This window comes from Anas platyrhynchos, chromosome 21 (genome assembly GCF_047663525.1).
Source record: "Anas platyrhynchos isolate ZD024472 breed Pekin duck chromosome 21, IASCAAS_PekinDuck_T2T, whole genome shotgun sequence".
Lineage (NCBI taxonomy): Eukaryota > Metazoa > Chordata > Aves > Anseriformes > Anatidae > Anas > Anas platyrhynchos.
Window position 1 is genome coordinate 4,661,823 of NC_092607.1, and position 16,937 is coordinate 4,678,759.

General features: G+C 49.5%; 1 protein-coding gene across 1 annotated transcript in view; it reads right to left on the reverse strand.

Moving 5' to 3' along the window:
- RIMS4 (regulating synaptic membrane exocytosis 4) overlaps positions 1-16,937 on the reverse strand; it is a 55,092-nt gene that overhangs the window by 16,537 nt on the left and 21,618 nt on the right. The window contains exon 2 of the mRNA XM_027472899.3: positions 6,214-6,355. Within this exon, the coding sequence (XP_027328700.1) occupies positions 6,214-6,355 (142 nt within the window). The remainder of the gene's footprint in view (positions 1-6,213; positions 6,356-16,937) is intronic.

Consider the following 16,937-nt stretch of genomic DNA (forward strand, 5'->3'; position numbering starts at 1 on the left):
TACCAGCAGTGAGAATTCCCATTATTCAGGAAATCTGCACAGCAGTCTCTGAAGACTGCACTCCTGTGATGCACGCTGCAGGTCGGGGCACATGAAATCTGTCCTCTTCAGTGTAATTGAGGAGTGGCTGAAGGGCTCTCTGCCAGCTGCTTGCTCCTCTGCTCCTCGGAGGTGGCAGCATTGCCCGGGCTGCACTCACAACTCACGTGGAGATATCCCGCAGTCGGTTCCCTCACAGCACGGCTGCTCTCCTTCACGTCCATTCCGACGGAGAACCAGCTGTAAGTTTGCTTGTAAACCAATCAGGATTTGACTGACTAGAAGGACAGTGCTCGTTTCAATAGAAAGCAGTACAAGGAGGGCTCGGAGCACCCGTGCCGATTCCTCTCCTCCTGCATCCGTGGCTGTGCTCAGCCTCCGGCTCCCCCCCGCCCCTTGTTCGCTGCACATCAGCATGCACGGCGTGCATCTGCACGGACACGTGCAGGGAAAACGTATCATTAATTTCTACCCTTGTCCATGTGGAGTTTGTCTGACCTCTTTTCTAGATCTATTTTTAAATCGCTTCTGGGATGCTGCATGCCAGGTACCACCGTTATTCTGCTGCACAGGGCTGCACCGTCAGCTTGCCAGGACGTCGCAGCACTCGTATGAAATAGGATAGGAAACACCTGCACAGGTCACCCCGTCCACTGCCAGGCCTCGAGACAGAGCAGCTTCATGCACATCATTCATGAACCTCTTCCAAAAATCACCCCCCAGACAATCTTTTTCCTTCCCCATCTCTTCCCAGGCAGCCCTCAACACCATTTTTTGAGCTGTCAGTTGGAAGCACAAGCCAGCCTGTTTCCTTTCCTTTGCCCTCGATACAACACTTTGCGATTCTCTCCTCCAAGACCTTGGGACTGCCCTCAGTTGCCCCAGCCTGTGACAGCCACGTACCGGCTGCTGTGTGCACACCACAGGAAGGCAGAGCGAGGCGTTGAGCCCACACAACCGCCTGTTTGCCATCAGCTCGAGCCTTTAGAAGTGATCCGCTCCTAAAAGGGGAGCTCCTTCCACCGCCTCTAGTACATACGTGGAATTTTTTGGGGCATTTCTGGGGTTCAGAGAGCACTGATCTCTTCCTGTAAATATTTTCTAAAAGACTTGTTCTCATCCTCTTGGTGCACAAAGGGGTAATTAATAGCAGGTTACCTGAACACAGCCATGCAACCAAACATGCAGCAGTGGCTTGAGCTGCGTGGCCGAATTAAGCCATTTGCTATATATCCAGCAGGTGGAAGTTGTTCTGCCTTTAAAAACTGGGCCAGCAAGACGCACTTCATCCAGAAGAACAGGGAAAAAAGTCTCCTCTGAGAATGATAATGTATTCAATAGTTATTTTATCTGAGCAGAAAGAAGAAGACATCAGAAGTCCAATTTCAGAGAGCAGGAGCGCGCTGCCTCACAATCGCTCTCATCCATATTGGATGTTCAGCTCTTTTAAATTGCATCTAACACACACAAAAGCGAAGTCACTATCTATCAGCTGTGGAGGAAGGCACAACTGGTTAGTTTAACATTCATTGCCCCTACCTTTAAAATATTTACAGCGCGTATCAGGCATTATTAATGCACGGTACATCTGAGTGTAGCGTCCTGGGACTGGGCACACAGCCCCGTGCCTTGTCCAAGTGGATGTGAGTGCTGCAGGAGCCTCCACGTTGGCAGTGAGAGGCTTTTGTGAACACCTGTCCCCGCAGCACCTAAAATGAAGAGAACAGCACCAACTGCACATCTCCTCCCAGGCAGGCAGCGTTCCTGTCTCTGCCTCCCAACAAGCTCCGCTCCCTCTTGGCCACTCCGCTTTCTGCAGCATTTTTAGCACCGTGACGTGCTGTCTTATGTGCTGTAACACCCTGTACTCCCTTTGTGTATGGATCCTTCTGCTGCATGAGTTCTGCCACCTAAGCTGTGCTATAAAAAATAGGCAGGGAATTATGTACAAAGACCTCCCCCATTCCCCACCTCGCCAGGCAAGCTCCGGTTTTACAGACCACAACTTCTCAGGCACACTGAATAAAAGATCCCTGCCGTCAGGGAGCAATTTTGCCTGCTCCTCAAGAGGTTCCTGCAGGTGGGATTCACTGCAGTCAGTCTTGGAAGTACAGCTTTCAAGGCTGCGACCTCTCCAAGCCACGCTGGTCAAGCTTAACAGCACAGGAAGGTGTGCTGGTGGTGAAGAGGCCGATGAATTTCTCGGTGTGCTACAGGAACAATTCTCCGTGCCTTCCCTGGTTTCCATCGAGACCTCTGGGCCTTGATTTCTTGCAGCCTGAGCTGTATTAACACCACTTTTTTTTTTTTCTTTTAAAAGACTCAGATAAAAGGAGAGCCCTAGAGGTGATTTGTCATAAAGGAGCCTGGAAGTCCCTTGGCTGCGGATGTTGAAGAAGAGGCACTCACCGAACAGCTCCAGTACGAGCCTTTTGGATGGTCCTTGCCGGACAGGCAGGCTCATCTCAGAAATTGCACGAACACATCTCTAAGTGTTTGCTAGTCATCACCTGCTGCGCTTTTCTAAGGTAAACATCACCTGAGCTCTCTGTGACCATCATCTCAGCAGCAGCCAGCAAGAACAAAAAATCCGACAAGTGCCACACATTAGGGACTGGGGCCGCTAGCAGGCTGTTGTTCCAGGTCCCTTTTTGCCTTTCTGCTCCATTTTCAATAAGAAAAGTGCTTGGCAGGAGTAAGGCACGCCTAAGTCCAGACTCTGTCACTTGCTGAATGTCGCACATGGTTTCGTGCAGCTGCATCAAAACGCAGCCAAAACAAGAGGTAGGCTGTGGGAGCCAGGACGGAGCAGGAGCCCTGCTGCATCCCAAGGGTTTATTTGGGAGTTCCTCCTCTGTGCTCAGTGTTACCGCTGGGTAATCTTGGTGTTGTCCTGAGAGTTGCTATACTGGGTAGCTGTCCTCTCAGGCAGGCTGCCACATATGTTCCCAGAAGAAAATACTGCTGTAGGGATTTGTAACCAGAACCAGGTTGGGCTGGGTGAATTACGAATGGAAACACCTCTGTGTGGGATTTATGGGGGATGAAGAAAATCAGACCCTGAGGTGGAAGATCAGCCCGTAATAGGAAACAAGTCCTAGAAAGTGTTTAAAAAGCAGTCCAAGAACCAGTTTGTTGTGCAGAACAACCTAGAAGACGCAGTGAGGGCTTGACAGATGGTGTCCCTGGTGCTTCCTCCCCGCAGCACCCAACCAAGCCTGGCAGAGCACCCAGATGCATGAGGCTTGGCACCTGCACGCGGGGTGAGAGAGCTGGTGAGAGAAACCTACAGGTCTGAATGGCTGAACGCAGTTTTGTTTAAAATAAATACCACCTTCCTCTTCTATAAGGGCACACGGTGAGTTTTATTACATTAATTTCCTATACTGGTGCACAACCACCGTGCAGTACAAAAGCTGCATAATACGGCTGGGAAAAAAATGAAATGGGGCAGTGTGAGACATTGTCAGCACTCACTGACACGTTGTAGGAGTTTAAATTCTGGGAGAGTCATCTTTCAGACCCGCTAATCTTCCGTATACTCCAGCCTTTGGGTAAGACCCTGAAATGAGTATTTTCTTGAAGGAGGGCCTAGGGGATCTGAGAAGTACATCCCTGTATAATAAGCCTTCCATAAAATGATCCAGATTTCAGGCACTCTGGTGCTCACACTATAAGCAGAGCTGCTCAGAATCATGCAATCCATAAAAGTCTTCGATTGTGGTTCTTTACACTTGAGCTGAGCAGCTGTAGGCAGCTCCTTGCAGGAAACACGACAGCAGTCCATCAGCATCACTTTTCAAGAGCGTGTTTGTATGAGAGCAGGTATTTAAGGCCTTCTGCAGCAAAATTTGACATAAATGTTTGATCGCTTCAGTGTGCCACCTTTGGAAGTTGTCCTTTTAGCCCTTAAACTGAAGAGGATTATGAAACTATACCGAACTTTGGAACCAAGCCCTTTGGGAAGACGATGTTTTAAATCCATTTTCTTTCCACATCCACATACCAAAGAGGTGCACGGGCAGGAAGAAGTAGGGTAACCTCGTGCTGCTGAGAACCAGGTTTTTGACAGACACTGCCAACAAATGTCTCTGACCGAGGACTATCTGCACCAGTCAGAAAGCCAGCATTAAAAAGAAAATAAACTTGCCACAGTTAATGGAGTCATCCGAATCCTCATTTTGCCTCCTTGGGAACACAGCTACAGCAAACAAGAGAAACCAACAGAAATCTGATTTAGCTGAATAAATTTCTGCCCCTTGAGGCTATTCCCCCAATACTTCCTTTCTTCGCAATGGGAAAAGAAAGCAGAGAAACTCTCCTGCCACCATGTTTCAAGAGAATAGAGCCCTCTTTGCTCTTTGTAGTCTCGGCCCCGTTTGCTTATCGCTGGTGGTTCAGGCAGATAACTGCAATTCCCGCGGGCTCTCCAGAGAGCCCAATTATCCCACCTAGGAACAAAGAGTCCAGGAACCACTTATCACACACTCCAGAGAAGTGGGAGCAGAAACTGTCCCATCCCTGGCAGAGGGACTGGTGAGGACGTTCTGGCCACGTCTGAGGCTTGAATACCAACCATTAGGCTTGTTCTAATAAAGACATCTGGACTGCAAGACAGGATTTTGACTTCTTTGTTGCACTGGTAGCTACACGCAGCTTGTCCTCAGGGTAAAACAGCACTCGTCCGGGTGCAATATTTTATTGGCAGAAATATTCCCTCTCCAGGAAAGACCAATCCAAGCAGCCAGCGTGTGCAAGGACAGGACACAGAGAATGACACCCCCTTCCCAGGAGGATAAGCTATGTAAATATAAAAAGAAAAATATTCTGCTCTGCACAAAAGCAGATTCTTGCCCTGCATTGCCAAGGGACTGAACTTAATCACTAATCCTCCGAATCTCGTAGCAGAGGCAGAACTCCAAGCCACAGGACTGTGGTGGTGTAGAAGGAATATTTCCCCGGAGACAAGGGCTCACGGAAGAGATAAGGTTCATCACAGCTCCGGAGTGACAAGATTGCTATCGCAGCCTGTGCCTCATTACTATTTCCAACCTTCAACACAGATCTATGATGCCTTTCCAGGATTAGCCTACTTCCAAAGCTAAAGAAAGTAGCTCTTAATTTACAGCCCGTTACTTATTTAACACCAGAATTGCATTAATTATTTGAGGGAGCCTTTGGACTACCCTGTAATTTTAGCAGCACGGTGTTCTTGGAATACCACACGGGGCTAGGGAGAGTGCGCAGCGAGAAGCCGAGTGTGGTACATAAGCAGGACTCGTTTTAGGTACACAAACATTTCGGTCTCACACCTACAAGCATGGAATTTGATTATATATATATTGACTGCCCCTTTTTAAATACTGTTTTGTTTTCTTGTGTTTTTAATTTTTTTAGCCTCTTCAGAGATCCCATGAATGGCCATCTTAATAAAATTACGATAATCTCCATCTATAGCTTCAAACAATGGAAACAGAGAAAAGAGAATTGAAGACAAGTCAGTCCTTGAAGTTATGGACAATGGATCCACTGCTTTGCATTCAGTTATAGGGCCTAAATGCAATAGGAGGTGTTATGACCTTTCTTGGGGTCAAAAAACAGTTCTAAAATACATTTTTTTAGGACACTAACTCAGATGAAACAGAAAAGAAAGTTCGTTAACAAAACTTCTAACTACAGTTTCTAAATAAGTATTTTTAACTAGTGTTTCTAAATATGTACTTTGATATCAGAATAATTATTTCGCTACTCGCATCATTTTTATCACCTTTGCACGTTTTTTTTTTTAGATATTTTTTGTTTCCCAAAGCAAAAGGCTCTTTTGAAACAGGGGAGACAGCCATTGTGCAACATTAAAGACTGCCGGCTTATAATTTATTACCTGTAATGGGCCTCAGCTATTCACCCTGAATTATTCTTCTAAAAGCAAAGCTGTTAAAAGTAATGGGTATCTGCTTCAGCTCAGAATAATGAGGACACTAAAAAAGTATATAAACAGCTAAAGGATGTGCCAGCTATGCAGGCAGAGAGACCTGCTGTAATTGAATGGGCAGTACACCTGCAGCTGCGATGAGTCTGACAAAGACATCGTCTATCACACTGGAGGAAAATTAATAGGTGTAAGAAGAACTGAGCATCCCACAAGCGATTACCCAGATGCTTTCAGTGACTTACTTTCCCTCGGACCCGTAGCTGTTCATGCTGTCCTCGATGGACTCGTGGCTGGCTTGACGGACGGTCCGGCTGGGCATTTCGACAGCCAGCCCCGTTTCTGTGCTCCTCTGGATGGCTCCCTTGAGTCTCCGACCATCCCCATCTAGGAACAAAAGGGGAGAAGAGGCAGTCAGCTATTGCTCTCCCAGCCTTTTGCAGCAGCAGAGTCAAGGAGAAGCAGGGAAGGTCTTTCAGAAGCCCAGCCCGGCAAGCTGGCAGCCAGGCAGCACTCTGCTCTCACGCTGGGTTTTGTTTCTCAGCCCTGCTTCAGCAACAGCTCCCAGCCGGCTCTGGAGCTAACCCAGAGATCCAGCAAGCCAGGGCCCAGCAGATCCTCCAGATACTCACACCACCCTACCTACTTCAGGCATTTGTACCAATTAATTATGCATCGAGCGCAGGTGCACACAGGCACGCGAGCTGGCTCTGTGCGTAACGCTACCCAATTCGTGACGACAAGCAACAATAACCACGGGCAGACTGAGGTGTGCGGCTTGAAAAAGCCTGGAAACACTCCTTAAATCCCACACTGACACCTCTGGTTGTGCAGAGCAGCTGAGAGCCACAGCCCGTGGTCAGCACCGAAGGACCAGCAGGGATGGATAAGGCCGGGCAGCACCAGGAGTGCTGCGAGGGCAGGAACCGTCCCAGCAGGGGAATAGCTGGGAACAGCCAAAATATTCCCTGATGCTGGCACCTGGAATGGCACCAGCAGCGGAAAACCCCGCAGAGAGGCCTATTCCCCTTTGCACACTCCTTGGGGCAGAGCAAAGGGAATTAAGCAGGCTCTCTTCCCTCCTGGGTGCAACCCTGAGAGGCTCAGCCCTCCGAAATTAACAGTTGCTATTTCCATCCTCCTGCTCCAGCAGTCTGTTTCTCAGAACAAGCCATGTTATGTAATGAGCATGTAATGAATACCATTACTATTAATTGCTTTAGCTGGTGCGAGGAAGCTCCAAATTCCATCCCACATACAGTGCTCATCCTGCAACACATCATCTGCAAGTTTTCTGAACAAAGCTCAACGTCTAAACCCTTTTAAAGGTGCCTATCTGTTAAATCCGGATTCAGGCAACAAACCTCTAACCCCCCAAACCTCCGGATTATTTCTATTAATTTACTTGTTACATGGCAGCAGCCTCCCTGATGGCACCGAGGAGAGCGCAGTGCTGCAAAGCCACACGGCTCTCAGAAATCTGCCAGTCTTCAAGTAGTGCCCAGCAGCAGAAATGACCCAGCTCTCCAAATATTAAAGGAAATAAGTCTTTCCCTCCTACTTTAGAGAAATATGCAGGTAACCGTACGAACCTCTAAAATATGCAGAACACTTCTTTGCGTAGCGAGCCGCTTGCCTTAAAAATACTTCTCTTTGGGGCTTAGCGTAACAGGCACGTTTCAAATCACTAAGATACCAGAATACTTCCAATTCCACTTCTTAAATTTTAATTGCAATGAAATGCAAAGACAGAATTTCTCCCATAAGCTCAGCCAGAAGTCCCTTTTCCTCCAGTATCCCGAGGTTTCCGACCGGGTAACCACATCGGCCCCCGGGCTCTGCACCAGCAGCTGTCCCCACACCTGCTGCAGCACGTATCCGTGCGTCCCCGTGGGCTAAAAGCTGGGATACACATCTTCTGAGTTAACCTTAACTACAGCTGGGATTGGTTGTGTGCCTGCAGCAACGTATGAAGTGTGCCGCATAAATCAGGAAGACCCACGAACATAAACCAGGTATTTTTTAAGTGCTTCCAAGATCCAACCTTGGGGCAAGAATATTAGTAAAGGCACCAGTAAAAGCGGTCTTACCTATTTCCCCAACCACTGCAGAGTAGTTGCCTTTGCTGCACCTCTACAAGCCTTGTACGGTTTGCTTGGAGCCTCTGACGGGGTTTCTAGGCTCCTTGTAGAGAGCACCCCCAGCCCTGCGGACAGACCTGATGGGCCATTTCACTTCTGTCTCTCACTGACCTCCCCAGGCAGCTCATCCACCAGTTCCCAGCCCTCCTCCACACGTGCACTCTCAGCACCCTCATCCTGCTGCACCCTGTAGGTTCGTTATTACTACAACCCAGGTGGGCAACCAGAGCCAAAGCAACAAATTGACAAATACATCGAAAAGAAAGGAAAAACATCCAGTAGCCCAGCTATACAACATCTGCTTAAAAAAAAACATCCTCTAGGTTATTTCTCCAATCTAGTTAGCCATGCCTGGAGACGTGCAGGCTTCCATGGCTTGACGAGATGTCCACATCTGGCAATAAGACAGAGGCTGGGGGCTAGGCAAGGTGCTCGTGGCTTTGCATCACCCAGAGCTGGAGGCTGGGGCACAGCCACCTGCTGCTGGGCACCGGGGACCAGGAGGGGGGGCAGGCAGATTGCCTCCTGCTCTGAGAAGTGGGATGAGGAGGGAGGGCAGGCAGGCAGGCTGCCTCCTGCGCTGGGAGCCAGGCGATTCCAAATGCCCCTCACTCGCTCTTCCAGGCCTTCTGCAAGTGGGTGGTTTTCCAGTATTCCTGATCACATTCACCTCTGTGACATGTAGATGTTCTTACTTAAAAGGGAAAGGGAAAAAAGGGGATTATGGTACTGGGGAAACTCTGGGAAACCAGCCAGGAGCAGGTCAGATGCAAAGGATGAGCTGTGACCGCAGGGACGAGTCCTTCGTCCCTCCCTCCTTTCCCGGGTAGGAGCACACGTGGACGGCTACACCCAACAAGCCATCCTCAGTTACTCCACAGAAAGGTTTCCCCAGCCTCCTTCCCCTTCACCTTTTTGCCAGAAGCTTCCCTTGAGCAGAAGGGGAGGAACGTGACTTGCCAAAAAGGCAAGCTCCCATACCACTGCCGCCCGAGACCCGCAGGAGCACCACAGATGCCACCAGAGATGGGATGCAGGGTCCTGAGCTGCTTCAACCCCTCAGTGAAACCCTACCTGGGGTTGGCACATAACAAAAATTTACGTTCCTTCAACTCCCTCAGCTGGGAGAAGACCAGGGTCAGAAGTAACATACCTGGAAAGAGTCAGCACAAACCTGCATTGCCTGCCTGCACACCGAAAACGTTTTGCAAGCAATTGTCTGCTCTTAGCAGCCTCAGGGCAACGTGGAGCATTGTGCCAGGGCAGGACCTCCTCCCTTATAACCCGAAGCCTTTAACTCCTTTCCAGATCAAGAATGTAAATGATCAGCCCCCTGTGAGCACTGCCTGGCAAACCCATTTGTCTCAGTCGCTGGTGCTACCTGGAACAAGTTGGAGTGGTATTGACGTTTCCTGCAGCATCTCCGGATTTATTCCCTGCACCTCCTCCAATCAAGCAGTGAGCCACGAAGGTTAAGCAGCTGATGGAGCCTGCAGCACAACACGCAGCTGAAGAGCAGAGCCAGGCTCAGAATGACCTTGGGAAGAAACGTTTTGCCTCAATTCCCAAGCTGAGGGCACCCAGCACCTCGTGGATGCCGAGGACCAGAAGGGAGCAGCAGACACTTCAACAGGCTTTCTGCCTCGACAGCAGCTCGGACCAGCCAAACAACTTACATTTAGCTAAAGAATATCTTCTAAAAATGTACCCACTCCGGCCTGGAAGAGAGAGAGATGGAGAATCTGCCATTTGCCTGTGCAGTTTATTTCACTGCCTGACATTTAAAGAAGTGACTGAAGTTTGCCTGGCTCCAGCTTTTCGCCATCAGGTTTTTAATGTCCTTCTGCACCACGAGGGCTGCCTTGTGCTCTCGCTGAAAGGCTCTTCTGCAGCGTAGTCGTCACCTCTCAATCTCTTCTGACAAGTTAAGCAGACTGAGCTCTTTATGTTTCTCATGCTCTGGCATTTTTTTTTCCTCTTGCCCTTGAATCATTTTAATGACCTTCCTGGGTTTTAAACACCCTGTTGAGAACAAGCGCGTCGGAATTGAAGACCGCATTTTATTGCAAAAAATAAAGTACAAAGGTAGAATTCAGCTTGTACTCCCATCTTCAGTGCTGCTCCTTGCACCTCCCAAAACCCCAGTAAGCTCCTGGTAGAGCATCACGCCTCACTGACGCTGTGCAGCCCTGCATGCCCTGCTGGTATGGCCTTGGAGAACTTTAAAATGTAAGAAAAAAAAATTTACGAAGACATCTTAGGAAACAGTCCATGCAGCTCTACCCAACTCTCCCACCCTCAGTGCTATTTACTACCTTGCTAATGTGCTCATCACCTGTGAATTTGGTAAGATTTAAATCCACGTTTGCTCCATGCCAAATGAAAACACTGAATGGCACCAGACCTCGGTAACAGCCTCTTGTCTTAAGAGTTTTCCTTGCCGAGTGCTTTTTGAGAAGTGAAGCAAGTTTTTAATCTATTTGTCACTACCACGTTTTTTAGGGTCATGTTGTTCTAGGTCAAAATCCTTACATGCGCATCACATTTACCCAGATACCTGCTTCCACTAAAACAGGCATAAAAAGGTCTGACAAGACCCACTTTCCCCAAATCCTTCTTGACTGGTATTAATTATATTCGCACCATTTTGTTCTGTAGTAATTAAACCTCATTATCATGATTCCCTAAATTCTGCCTCGGAGCAGCATCAGCCCAACAAAGCAGAAGTTTCCTCCAGAGAACCCAGCAGTGGGTGAGGAGGGGTAAGGTGACCGCGCAGGTACAGAGCTCAGCACCCCTCGGAGCATCCTCTTCCTTAAATACATCATCCATCAGCTGCACTGCGAGGCATCCCTTCACGAGGATGATGTGGATACTATGGCTGAACTGACTGCCCCAAAAGCTGTATCTGCCTTAATCTTGGGGCTGGGAAGTAAATAAATAGAGTAAACCAGTGGCACCCTCCTCCTCTCCCCAGGGAAACCGCCGCCGTCTCTCCCGCTCTCCCCCATCAGCCGCCACCTGGCTCGCTGAAGCTCGCTCTGTTACTGGCAGGTCTCTGTGCTCAGAGAACAGCGAGTCTGGAAAATCTCCGCGGGTTCTGCAGCAGCTCGTTACAAGGTCGTGGTTATGCAATTAGCGCTATCGCGCAGGATGACACCGCGATGGGGGCTGCGGTGCTGATGCTGGCGGCACAGCGCGCCCCTCGCGCTGCTGTCCTCACGTCACCCTCCAGCACCTCCTGCTGCTCCATCCCACCACCACCCAAGTGCTCGGTATCTTCCTTCTCTTTCCCGGTTTGTTTTCAATTTTCCCCTCTGTTTGCTCGGCTCGCTGAATGCTACCGCCACAAAAAGCACGATGGATGCGGTACAGGCCCTCCCACGCTTCGGAATTAATTGGTATTGATTTAACCCTTAGATCACAGATTGACTGCATTTCAACTCGATCAGCCTTGCTGCTAAATTAACCAGCTGCTCGAAGCCCAGAACGTGCTGGTACCCAGAGCACATGGCCAGCAGCACCAGCGAGGCCACCCAGTACACCCTACACGTCCAGCAGAGCAGCCCTGGCAGCATTTTCCTTCCCAAACTCGGAGTACAGGGGGGAAAATCAGCAAGAGAAATCACTCGGATGCTTACTTCCCAGTTGCATTTGCTCTTACTGCAAAGCTCTGGCCAAAGTAAGTCTGTTTTTTTCAGGAAAGACAAGTCCAAGCCTGAGCAAAGAGGCTGCATTTGTGTCGTGTTCTTACACCAGCCAGGCAGCGCGCACCGATGTGCATCCCTGCGTGCTGTGGGATATCGACCCGGGCATGCTCAGCTCTCTGGCTGCACACCTGGGTTCCTCCACAACTGAATTATCTGCCCGGCTCCAAACCGAGGCCCAGGTACAAAGCAGCACTGGTACAGCATGGAGAATTGACAACCCCAGCAGGGAAACAGAGAAAAACCCATCCGACTGAGCCGACGCGCTCCTTGGAGCACGTTGTAGAGCGTGTAGAAGCAGAGACGAGCAGCAGAGATCTGCAAAGATGAAGGAGAAGAACGAGACAGCGCCGTGTGCCTGCTGCCAGCACCCGTCCAGGGGCACCAGGGCGCGTGGATGGGTGGGACAGGAGCCGGCAGCCTGCAGAGATGTTCCCCGAGCTGCACAGCAGACGGTGCTGAACCTGCCTGCACAAAGGAGGGCTTGCGAGTCCGTTCATTTTCCACTGCCTCTGACTTCACTCCCGAGGAAAAAGCCGAAGAGCCGATTCTGGCTTTCTCCTCCATGAAGGTCTGCCCCAGAGAAGAGGAGGTGTGAGTCAGTTTGGGGCTGAAAATGGACAAGGAAAGCACCGATCGCCCATCCGGAGAACATCACCTGCTGAGATGAGGAAGGATCCCCGAGTCCAACAGCCCGGCTCTGGCACACCTTTGGCCATAAAGAATAAGACGCGGGGGCACCTCAGCTCAGCAGCCTATGGGGTTCTGCTGAAGCACTGCCCACTGTACCCGCTTTTTATATACCAATACTCTACCAAGAAAGAGCCAACACGCTCACATTTCCACTTGGTCACTGCGCTGTTGTCCCTAACGGCTTTAAAAATGCGAGATTTCTTCCTGTTTGGTCAGACGCTGAACCCCTACAGACCTGTGCGAAGATTTGCGTGCCATGAAACAATTCTGTGATTAATAAAAGAACTGCATTGTTCAGAATCAGAAAGGAAAAAAAAGGAGACTCTTCCCACAGCCGTGCTCGAGCAGCCAGCACCTGCGGCAGCCTGGCACACGCCGAGCCGAGCGGCAGCGTTGGGCACCACCAGCCCGTTTACAGAGGTAGCTGTGCTTGGAGAGAGTCACGCTGTTCTCCTAAGGGGATGCTATTGCTAAGGAAAAATATATAAGTCCATTTCGGAATGCAGTTTAACAAGATTAACTCAATCTCATCATGCCTGGCAAGCTCCAGCATCCTGCCGAGTATTCCCAAAGTCGACATCGTAATGGAGTGTGAATTACGAGCACCTAAAGAGAGGCAGCTTGTGCCGTGCTCCAGAACATGCCAGGCTATCATCACAGCCTGAATAATCCACCAGAAACGACAGAAAATGGCTGGGGATAAACAGGGGCACTAATCAGGCTGTTTGCTTCATTCCCCTTGTCCTAGTTTCAGCCACTAAGAAAGTCACACCCTTTCTTCCCAAATTAAACAGAAAACCTTCCGTGGGGTGGAAAAAATATTTTAACGCGTTCATTCTTAATCTGTGCAGATTAAATGCACCCACGGAGGAGACCAGGATCATTCAGAGGGTCATTTTTATCAGGTAGCTGGCAGAAGGCACCTGGCAGCAGCCCCAGAGGCTTCCTTTCCTCACCCACCGGGATGCCCAGGAGGGAGCTTCCCCTGCCCCATGCAGGAGCATTACAGAGCTCAGGGGGGTACGGGATGTCTGCAACTCTGTGTACAGCAACAGTCCTATTTTTAAAGCCCATCAGGGCTTAATTTAGGTAGGCCAAAGCTAACTTTCTTCCTCATCCTTCCTATAAATGCTGAAATTAGCACAGATCCAGCGCTCCCCTGCGCAGCCCGTCCTTCCCTCCACCCACCCCAGCCCTTTGAGGAGCACTTTGCCTTCACCTCCCTCCCAGCCCAAGCAGGGGAAGCTCCAAAAACCACACGTCTGTTTTCAGGCCTGCCTGCAGCTCCCAAGCACCCCGCAGCCCAGATCCCAGCTCCTCAGCCACTCCTGGAGCAGCAGGACTTTGCTCCTCCGAGCTGCCCCGGCTGCGTTTTGCTGTCCCCCCGCCGATACCCGCACGTCTCCACCGCTGGGCTGGGGGAGCACGAGTGAATCACTGCTTTCCTACTTAAACTAGGAAAATGTCGCATTTTTTCTGCTCCTTTTGAGGTTAAACACAAACAGTTTCCATGATATTACATTTCATTATTTGACCTTTTTGATAATTCAGCTGTATGAGAGAAAAAAAAAGGCCAACGGTCTCATTTAGAAATTTCTAGTGAGTTCTGCAATTCTTGTGTTCTGCAATCCTAATATTCTGCAACTTTCAGCAAACCACGTGTCAGCAAAGGAAAAAAAAATCTCAAATTTTCCTACCTACAAAAGAGACAAAGCTAAGAAACCCAAAGGTAAACCTATATACTGCGCTGCCAATGACTTTTAAAGAGATTTTTGACTGTAATTAAAAAAAAAGGGAATAAGCTTTTCCCCACTGAAAAAAAGTTACAGCACCACAGCACTATAAAAAATTGATCATTTCTCTCAGAGTATTTCATGGGAACTGCTTTGCTGCAAGACTTCTCAGAATTCTTTCCATGTGTCTTTTTTTTTTTTTTCCCCGTTTGCAGGAGCAGAACCTGAACAGCTTCTCCTGATGGCTGGTTCTGCATTTTGATTTCTATAAGAAAATGGAGCGCGCTGCCCCCTGCTCTACCCCAATCTGCCATGCTTTGCAGGAAAGAGCAATTAAACGAAGCATCCACTTGCAGGCAGCACGTTCACTGCTGGAAGAATTCTTCCACAGCCTCCCAGCAAACCCAACTCCCTCCCTGCTGGCTGCCCAGCTCTCTAGGGACAGGCAGGCACGGCACTGCTGACGCTGCAGCGACCGCCCCGGGCACAGCCCGGGCGTTTCTCATCTTCTTCTTTCCTGTCTGAGCGAGGAGCAATTCGTTTAAACAAAAATAAAGCCTTGCTATGAGAGCTGTAATGCAATGAGCAACATATATACACACTGCAGAGCAGAGAGGGGAGGCAATCTTGCCACTTCGTGGATTTTGGGGGCCTGAGGGTCACTTGGAGTTTACCCACCCCTCCTCGGCACCTGCCCATCCCGGCTGGAAGGTGCCAGGGGCTGCCACCTAAATACACCCCCAGCCCAGGAAGGTTGGGCTGGCTGGCTCAGAGCACAGCAGGTACATTTGGCACAGCCCTGGGCTATTAGTAACAATAAATAACACAAACTCGTTCACCGCTGCATGGCAATATTTGTTCCCCATTATGCCAGGGGAAATGTCAGGCACAGCACTAACAACGACCAGCGCTTCAAAGCACAACCTTCTCACCTCAAAACCCCAAACTTTGCAAGCTATGAAGATCTGGGCATCACGAAAACATGAAAAGCCAAAAGGTGAGAGGCAAGTTCATTTGCCAGGGCCATCCCTGAGCTTTCCTGTTGTTATTTCACAGGAAAGACCAGAGGTGGAGCCGACAGGTGTCCTTGGAAGTCCTCCAGCAGACCAACATCAGTTAGAAAGGCCAGGTCAGGATTTCTGGTTAATTACAAGGGAGTTGAAGCAGAGCACCCTGTCCTAATTCTGCCATCCATCTTAAACTATTAATAACTCTGAGGACATTGTTTAAGTCCGGGATCTGAAATATGAATGAGCCTGAGCTGCAGAAAACCTCTCAGTTTAGAAGAGGATCACAAAAATGAGGTGACTTCTCAAAAATAATGCAGCTCGAAAACGTCACTGTAAGAAAATGATGGCAGAAGATGAAAGAGCTGCCCTGCCTGTGCTTTGCTAAACCAGGAAGCTTTGCAAGAAGCTCTTCTGCCCTTCCTGAGCCTTCTGAGCCCGCCTGCTCACTAAGCTCACCTCTGGGACGAGCCCACCGTCCTGCTCCTCACTGCAAAAAGGCAACGGGCAAAACACCTCGCACAGCCTGCTCCTGAGCTGTGCTCTCCTGACGTGGATGAGGTCTTTGAGGTTGTGAGCGCCCTGGAGCAACCCAAGCTTCTCAGAGAAGCCAACACACCTTGCAATACGGGGGATTTATAACGCTCAGTTCCAGCACCTTGTTTTCACTCAGGACTTTACTTTCAAGCTGAGATTATTTATCAGGCCCTTCTTTCTGGGGCACTAATTCGGATCTTTCTCCCCACCATAGCCATCTTCTCAGAGCATTCGTAGGGTGTGCGTCTCTCCTAGCTCCCCACCAAATTCAGCTGAAATGGAAAGCCTGTGCTGCAGTTAAAGCAGCGATCAAGAGAGAGGAGAGCATGAGGACTGGGATCTGGCTTCAGCACTGAATTGCCTCTCAAATTCACAGCTAAAGCAGGTAAAGTTTAGTTTTCGTTCAGACAATTCAGGGGAAAAAGCTGACGAGCTCTTGTATGAGATCTTATTCACGAGATTTTTCTCTTCTCTTCTGTCCCTGCAAAGCTCTTTTAAGCTTTGTCAAAAGCTTTGTCAAAACCACGTGTGTGAGCACAAAGAGCGAGCACTGGTCTTGACACAATAAATGAGTCATGCAGTCTTTTGTTCATTTGTTATAAACAATTAAAAATGCAGCCACGTTTCTGTAACAGGCACGAAGCCACAGCGCCCCAGAGTCATTCATAAACTAGACTCATGGTGCAGAATCGCACTTAGAATAGCATTTGATTTGTGTTTAGCTTGGGTTGTAATTACTTCATCATATTTTCCTTAAGGAAATGAATGATCAAATTCACAAGGAGCTGACTTTAATTATACACACTGCTTAATAACTTGCGTCCATTTGGAGGCAGTTATTTGATCCACTGTAGAGGCAGAGAGAGGGAGAGGATGGCCTGGCTTCCAGCAGAGCCCAACAATCCCGGGCACTCGGCTCCTCGGCTGAGTTTCACCAGGCGATCCAACCACCTGGGGCAGGCTTCTGCAAAGGTGCTTTCAAGGAATACCTGCAGCAAACTTGCTCTTGCAGACGGAGGCACGCTGCTCACACGGGTTGTCTCACTCGGCCACCTTTCAGGAGCACGGATCACCCTGACACAGCTCGAGCGCCGGGGTCTGCTCAGGTGGGGTGCGCGCAGAGCGCCCTGCCCTTCGTGGCCACCACTTCT